The sequence below is a fragment of the Vulpes lagopus genome, chromosome 9, assembly GCF_018345385.1.
Source record: "Vulpes lagopus strain Blue_001 chromosome 9, ASM1834538v1, whole genome shotgun sequence".
NCBI lineage: Eukaryota > Metazoa > Chordata > Mammalia > Carnivora > Canidae > Vulpes > Vulpes lagopus.
Window position 1 is genome coordinate 75,470,849 of NC_054832.1, and position 8,788 is coordinate 75,479,636.

General features: G+C 43.7%; 1 protein-coding gene across 1 annotated transcript; it reads right to left on the reverse strand.

The window, feature by feature from the left end:
- Positions 1-215: 215 nt before the first annotated feature.
- NPBWR1 (neuropeptides B and W receptor 1) lies at positions 216-1,736 on the reverse strand. Its single transcript, XM_041768611.1, has one exon. It carries the CDS (start codon positions 1,254-1,256, stop codon positions 216-218), a length of 1,041 nt encoding a protein of 346 aa, XP_041624545.1. The 5' UTR covers positions 1,257-1,736.
- Positions 1,737-8,788: the final 7,052 nt, after the last annotated feature.

Consider the following 8,788-nt stretch of genomic DNA (forward strand, 5'->3'; position numbering starts at 1 on the left):
GGTGCGTGGAGGGAGGGGGGACGGGCGGGGGTTCCCAGCAGCACTGCCGCCCTCTTCCCGCCTTCCCTACCCTGTGAGATCCGGGGGTCGACCGGGTTCCCCTTGGCACTAGGTGGAGCCCCGCGTGCGCTCCCGGAGACAACAGACCGTTTTGGTTGCTGTGCTCGCGGGTCGTCTAGACGGTTTGGAGCTCCGGGTGCGGCCCTAGCGCGTCCTCAGCAAGTCCCGGGGGCGGGGGGCGGGGGCGGGCCCTGCAGCGCGGGCGCGGCCAGGACCGGGGCGCGGGGCGCGGGGCGCGGGGCGGCAGCGCGGCAGGCCAGCAGCTGGCGGAGGCCCTTGCGGAAGCTGCCGTCCAGGAAGGCGTAGAGGAACGGGTTGAGGCAGCTGCTGGCGTAGCTGAGGCTGGTGATGAAGTAGGACACGGCGACGACGAGCGGCGTCTGCGGGAGGTCGGTGGTGAGCGCCACCACGGTGCTCAGGTGGAAGGGCGTCCAGCAGAGCAGGCACGCGGCCAGGATCGCCGCCACCAGCAGCGTCACCCGCCTCTTGGCGCGGCCCAGCGCGCGGGCCTGGCCGTGCAGCCGCAGGGCGCGCAGACGGCACAGCAGGCGGCCGTAGAGGGCGCAGACGGCGGACACCGGGACGGCGAAGCCCAGCAGCAGCGTGTAGAGGCGGCTCGCCCGCCACCAGAAGGCCTCGGGCTGCGGGAACACCAGCACGCACTGCAGCCGGCCCTGCTCGGCGTCCAGCCGCGCGAAGACCGCGAAGGGCAGCACCAGCAGCGTCACCAGCGCCCACACGGCCAGGCTCACGGCGCGCGCGGCGCGGTAGGTGCGGCCCGACACCCGGCGCGACTCGGCCGCGGCCAGCACCACCAGGTAGCGGTCGGCGCTCATGACCGCCAGGAAGTAGAGGCTGCAGAACGTGTTGCACTGGTCGACGGCCACGGTGAGCTTGCACAGGAGCTCGCCGAGCGGCCACTGCTGCAGCAGGAAGTCGGCGATGTTGACGGGCAGCACGAGGGCGCACAGCTCGTCGGCCGCGGCCAGGTTCAGGAGGAACAGGTTGGTGACCGTCTTCCTGCGGGGCGCCCGCAGCAGCACGCACAGCACCGCCGAGTTGCCCGCCAGCCCCACCGCGCAGATGGCCGCGTAGACCACCGGCACGGCCACGGCGAGCGGCGGCGGCAGCGGCGGCGGCGGCGGCGGCCCGGACGCGTTGGGGGGCCCCGGCTCCGAGGATGACCCGTTGAGCATACCCGCGGGTCCGTGGGGCCGGCGACCCGGCTGCCCAGCAACGCCCCGCGGGGCTCCGCGCTCCCGGCCCTTCCGCGGCTTCTCCCCGAGGCGCGGTCCCCGCAGTCCCTCCCGCGCACCGTCGCCGCGGACGTCCCGGGCTGCAACACGGAACCGAACGCCCCGGTTAGGGCGGTCACGACGGTCCACGTGCGGCTGTCCCGGCAGGGGCCGCGTCCAGGGGACCGGGCGGGTGGCGCGGCGCCCCAGGTGTGCCCGCGTGCGCCCCTCCCGCGCTCCCGGTTGGAGTCTCACCCCAACCCGCTGAACACATCGGACAACGCGCTGCAGAGAGCGAGTCCTCACCCGGTACAGGAAACCACGCACCGGCTCCTCTTCACCACAGCCCTGGCCGACGCCGGTCCCACCAGCCCCCGTGCGTGCTCCCGGGTAAGCAACTTCGGGAGCAGGGGCGCCTTCTCGGGAGCAGCCGACAGGAGGCGGCGGGCTGCGGGGACGGCTGCGGGGACGGCGGCGGGGACGGCGGCGGGGACGGCTGCGGGGACGGCTGCGGCGACGGCTGCGGGAACGGCGGCGGGGACTACTGCGGGGACGGCTGCGGCGACGCCTGCGGCGACGGCTGCGGGGACGACTGCGGGGACGGCGGCGGGGACGGCTGCGGGGACGGCTGCGGGGACGGCTGCGGCGACGGCGGCGGGGACGGCTGCGGGGACCGCGGCGGGGACGGCTGCGGGGACGGCGGCGGGGACGGCTGCGGCGACGGCGGCGGGGACGGCTGCGGGGACGACTGCGGCGACGGCTGCGGCGACGGCTGCGGGAACGGCTGCGGCGACGGCGGCGGGGACGGCTGCGGCGACGGCTGCGGCGCCTGAGGACCGAGGGTCCGCCTCCCCGCCTCTGCCCCAGGCAGCAGCTCGCGCGTCCCCAGGTCCTGCCCGCGCGCCTGGAAACCGAGGGATGGCGCAGCCGCAACTGCGCTGCGCTGCCGGGACCGCCTCCCCCACCCCTCATCCGGGCAGTGGGACAGAGAGCCGCGTTACTCATAAATCCTTTTTCTCCTTGCAAATGAACGTCACTCCGTCCGAATTCATAAAAAGCTCTCCTGTGAAGAATTAGATTTAAGAGAAACAAAGCAAGGGTATCAGTGGTCTCTTTTAATAGAGAAGTGCAGTTGGGGCTCCCACCCTGTTTTTTAAACCACCGTACCCTAAATGGGCTAACGTGATTTTGAAGTTTCAGTGACATTTATACTACATCGCTATACTGAAGGGAGAAGTGAACGTAATTTTAAAATGCACATCACCTGTTTTCTAACATTCTAGTTTTCTCAGGGTTTTATAAGACGGTTAATAACAAATAATGCTGGACAATTTGAGATACTTCAGTCTTTCTAAATATACATAAGTAATGATTATTAACAAAGACAAACTGCTTCTCATAGCCCTTTAGTGTACTGTGACTTAATGCATATGTCTTAATATATTCAGGTTGTTCAATACACTGCCCTGATTCCTTTACGCACATTCCTGATTGTCCCAGTGAGAGAACCAACCTGTGGCCTCAACAGTGTGGCCAAGTGAGGCAGAGGAGGGGCAGATTTGGGGCAGGTCTGGGCTCCAACGTTCCAATCTCGCAGAGCCAGGCTTCTTCCTCTACAAAAAGGGGAGCTCACACTAGGCACCTTACCTTCGAGGACACGATGAAATTGACTCAGTATTAGTTCTTCTCCTTCCTATTTTCTTCCTCTGCCTTCCCTTTGGGAGAGCAGCCAATTGAAACACAGGATTCTGTGTTTCTATGTGTTTCTTTCCTACAAAAGCAGGCTTAAGTCCAAATAAAGTGCATTTTTTGGTCCTTTATGAAGCATTTTTAGAAGAGAGGTCCTAAGATACTGAGAAGGAGACTAGAAGTAGCAGAAGAAGCCTCTGGAGGCAGAAATACAAAGGCTTTCTTTACCCATTCATTCTCTTTTTACTGAGATCTGCATCATTTGGCGCCTCTGTAGTTTCAGGCTTTGTATGAAGAAAATGACAGGAAAATCAGGCTATGTTCATGAGGTAAAATATGTAAGGAACCATCATGTGATGTTAAGTGAAACAAAAAGAGAGCTTATACATATATATATATAATGTATATATAACACACATGGATATAAATGGATATAGACTGTATATGTATGCATACACATATATGTAAATAGTTATATAATTGCTCAATGTGCAAATATTTGGAGATTTTCTAGTTTTTTAAATTCTTGATTTCTAGCTTAATTACACTGAACAGAGTACATACTCAATATGATTTCAATTCATTGGTGTTTGTTGAAACACTGACCTACAGTGTATGGTTATTTTTTTAATCAGTTCATGTATATTTGAAAATAATTTGTGTTCTGCATTTGTTGGGTGTCAAACTCTGAGCATGTCAACTAGTCAGATTTGTTATGTTCCTTAAATCCTCTCTCTCTATTGGTATCTTTATTTGATCGCTTTATTAGTTACTGAGAGATGTTTAAAAAGTACCAATCAGGGACACCTGTGTGGCTCAGTGGTTGAGCATCTGCCTTTGGCTCAGGTCGTGATCCCTTAGGATCAAGTCCAGTATCAGACTTCCCACAGGGAGCCTGCTTCTCCCTCTGCCTATGTCTCTGTCTCTCTCTGTGTCTCTCATGAATAAATAAATAAAATCTTTTTTTTAAAAACCCAATAAATGATTACAGTTTTCTCCATGCTTTTAGTTTTATTAATTTTTTACTGCATAACCAGATGCTGTCTTGTGAGGCACGTGCACACAAATTTAAGATTGATATATTATTCTGTGGATTGTACTTTTCTTCATTATAAAATATCTTTCCTTAACTGAGTTACTACTTGTTGTATGTAGTCTCCATTGTTTAGTATTATTACAGCTATTTCTCTTAGTATTATCACAGAATATCTTTTTTTAACCTTTTCCTTTAAACCTCTCTATGTCCTTATGTTTAAAATACATACCATGTAAATATAATAGAGGTTTTTTGATCCAATCTGACAATATTTGTCTTTGAATTGGAGTAATTAGTTCATAATGTATTTAATGTAGTCATAGGTAAAGTTAGGGTATACCTACCTTGTTATCCTTTGTTCTCTGTTTCTCCTATCTTGTTTTCCTCTCTCATGTTCTTCTGGATTAAAATCTATTATTTTATTGTTGAGTTTCCCACACTTCATTAACTTATTAGTTCTACATGCTTTTCTTCAAAATGAAATAAAAATTGGATATGAAATTCTAGATTTTCAGTTTTTTTTTATTTCAGCAGTTTAAATGGCATTCCATTTTCTTTTTGTCTGCATCATTTCGGTTGGAAAAGTAGCTTCCAGTCTTACTGAAGCTCTTTCAAAGGTATTTTGCCTTTTCCTACAACTGTTCTTAAATTATATCTTTGATTTTGTCTTTTGGCAGGCACACTAAGATAAGCTAGGAATGATTTTCGTTCCATTTATGTAGATTTTGATTTTTAGAGCTTCTAAATCTGTGATTTAATCTTTTTTTGTATTCAGTTTTGGAAAATCATTAGCATTTTCTCTTCAAATTACTGCTTTGTCCCATTGTCTCTCTCTTCCCTCCTACTAGGACTCCAGTTACATGTGTGCTAGACCTTTATGCTCTTTTCTGTGTTTCCTACCCTTCTATCTCTCTCTACTCCAATCTGATCCCTTAAATCCTGGCTTTGTTGGCTGCTCCCCAATGTCTTCAAAGAGCTGTCATTTTTTTTTCTCAATTTTTATGGTAGCTCATAGCAGGAGGGTTTGTATGATACAGCTGCTTCATCATAACTACAAGCAGAAGTTAATATCTATAGTTTTCTACATAGCATGATACCAAATTAAAAAGTATATGTGTATATGTGTTTTCATATACATAATTATGTGTAATTATGAAAGCATTTACGTTAAGATGTCAAAAAATATTTTGGTAGGGTATAAATATCACGTTAATTTTTATTTTCTTTGTATTTTCCTGAATTTCCAAAACATTTTTTATAATGAAGATGTATTACTCTTATATTAGTAAGAAAATCATATTTATAAAAATCACCACAGTAGTACTTTGCAGTCATAAAATACTGACTATTGAGAAGAAATTAAAAATATATACGGAAGGTATTTCTTCCAGCACTTGTGAAATTACTATAAACATACACACAAAAACAATGAATAAATAGATTTATAAAATATACTTTTATATGGAAACATACTTTATATACCCTAAAATTCACCAACAACATTGACCAAAAAGAGATTTCCAGTATCAATTTGTACTGCTTGAACCAATTTTGCTTATTAATAAGAAAATATTAAATTCCAACCTTTTCTTAAAGTATTCAATCAAATATGTTAATCTTGAGTACTAAGAATATTAATATCTAGTATAATCACTGTTTCTTAGTGTTACTAAGACTTCCAAAATTGTTTTTCCTCAGCCTAGAAAAAAGTGTATTCAAGGCAGAAATGAAAAGGTAGAAACATCAAACTCATAGAACGTGCCATGGTGAAAGACAGAATATTCTGTCCCTGAAATCAAATAAGATGAGTATATATTCTCTCCACAGTTCTATTCAACCTTGTATGGTAGGTTCTAGCCTGTATAATGAGGAAAGAAAAGAAATAAAAGGCATTCAGTTTGGGGGCAAAGAAGTAAAACTGTCATTATTTGAAGATACCATAATTGTATATTAAGAAAATCCCATGGAATCTACAAAAACACCACCAGAACTAAAATTAGTTTAATAAGAATGCAGGATACCATTAAAAAGACCTATTGCATTTTTATATACTAAGAATACATGATTAAGTTAAAAAATTTTTAACAACAATACCACTTACAATAGTATTATATAGTACATAGGGATTAATCTTACAAAAGATGTGAAAGACGTATCCACTAAAAATTATAACACGTTGCTTAAAGAAATTAAAGAAGACATAAAAAAATAAAGATATATTCCATGTTCATAGGTAAAAAGACTCAGTCTTGTTAAGAAGTCAGTCCTTCCCCAATTGATCTTTAGATCCATGCAATCCCACTCAGATTCCTATCAGACTTTTTTTATTGTTGTTTGATGGAGAATGAGTGTATAAATTGACAAACTGTTTGGTTGGTAAAATGATTTTGAAATTCATATGTATATATAAGTGATATAGGATAATTGCCAAAGCAACTCTGAAAAAGAAAAACAAATTTGGAAGACCAAAACTATTTTATTTCAATACTTAGTATCATGTAATTGAACCATTCCACTTCTGAGTATTTATTCAAAAGAAAAGGAAATATATGCTCATACAAAGCCTTGCACATAATTGTTCATGGCAGCTTTATATATAATAGCCAAAAACTGGACACAACACAAATGCCCATCAACAGGCTAATGGGTAAGCAAACCATAATATAATAATACAATGGAACAGTATTCAACAATAAAAAGAAAAAAGTAATGATGTACACATTACAACATGGATAAATTTGAAAGTGAGTATGCTAAGTGACAGAGCTAGCCCCTCCCCCCCAAAAAGTACATTCTGTATGATTGTATTCATTAAAACTCTAGAAAACTCAAGCAATCTATTGTGACAGAAATCAGATGAGATTTTGCTTGGCGAAAGGAATAGAAAGGGCAGGGCAAGGAAGGACATGAGAACAGGATTACCATGGAATGCAGGGAAATTTATTGTGTGTCAATTATAACACTTTAATAAAACTACTTAGAAAATAACATATGGGAAGACAGAAGATGGGACTTGGCCATCTAGGGCAAGAGGTTGAAACTGAGACCCTTGCACATGTACAAACCCTGAAGAGGGCTCTTGAAAACTCCACCCAACAATTCAGAAGACAGGAAAAGAAAATTGTTTCTAGCTTAGTTGAAGGAAACAAAAACCCACACTTAACTGCATACTCGAACCCTTGATTTCAAATGGATCTGGAGTTCAGATTTGCCCTAACCATTTCCAAGAAACTCTATGCCTTGAAATCAGTATAAATTCTGCTCTCTATCCAAAGTAGTAGCCATAATTCTGAAGTTGGTGTATGTCTTTTTCATCCATGTTTTCATACTTTTTGTACATTTTTTATGCCCAAAATACATGGTATATTGCTTTGAGTATCTTAAACATTTACATAAATACTATCATCTAGGTATATTTCTGTGTTATGCTTTTATCCAGATTTACCTATTTGACACATTATTATTTAGCCAAACTTTTAAATCTTTTATAGTATATTCTTATATGCAAATACCACAGCTTGTCTTAAAAATGCATTTTATCTCTATCCCCAATCCTCTTTTATTCTTTATATCCCTTTCATTCTTTCCACTCCTAATTTCATTGCTTTCATTCTGAATATTCTTACTTGTGCTTTATTTTTTCTTAGGAATTTTGCTAGACTATTTCCAAGATTCAGCCTTTTGTTTTATTTATCCTATTCTTTATCTATTTTTAAATTGAGATATAATTGACATATAACATTGTATTAATTTGGGGTGTACAAAATGATTTAATATATGTATATAATATAAAATGACTCCCACCTCATATAGTTACAAATTCTTTTCTTGTGACAAGAACTTTTAAGATATACTCTCTTAATGACTTTCAGATATACAACAGTATTACTAACTATAGTAACCATACTGTATATGACAGTATATCCTAGGACATGACCTGAGCCAAAAGCAGACACTTAACTGACTGAGCCACCCAGGTGCCCCAACAACAAGCATTCTAACAGGTGTGAGGTGAGGTGAGGTGTACCAATCAGCCTACATCCCACAAGTTCTCATATGTACTACTAACCCCAGTCAGATATAAATATTTGTCATTTATATGAATTTTTTCACCCAAAAAATTATTTGGAAATTTTCAGAAAATTTTAAAACAAGATCATATGAGTTTTGACTAGCAATAATTGTCTGTTCAAAGCAATACTAACAACATTGTATTCAATGACAGTAACTTAAAGATAAGTAAAATTAATGACAGAAATATAAAGATTGGGAGGGAGGATTTAGAAGTATTCTGCTATCAGGCACCTACACCCCCCATAAGTGGATAAAGTATAATTTGAAAGTAGACTTAATTATAAACTCTAAGGCAACTACTAAAAAATATTTTAAAGAATTATAATATGCCGAAAAGAGAGAAAATGAAATAATATAAAATGTACAATGGAAATCAAAGGAGGCAGAAACAGAGTGGAAGACTTAACAAGAAATAGATTAAAAATAAGGGCAATAAATAGAAAGCAGTTACAAATATGGTAGATACTAACCCAACTAACCAATAATTACTCTAAATGATCATATATCAATTAAAAGAAATTGTCAAAATGGATAAACAAACAGGACTGACTGTATGTGGTCTATAAGAAACTAATATTAAATATAAAGGCACAAATAGATTAAATAAAAGTAAAGAATAAAGAGTAACATTAGCATCATTGTGGCCCAAAAAAAAAAGTCCTTCATTTTTTTTTCTTCATTTGACAACAAAAAT

Coding starts and splice junctions, on each gene's coding strand:
- NPBWR1 (XM_041768611.1), bottom strand. CDS start 1,256: ATGCTCAACGGGTCATCCTCGGAGCCGGGGCCCCCCAACGCGTCCGGG.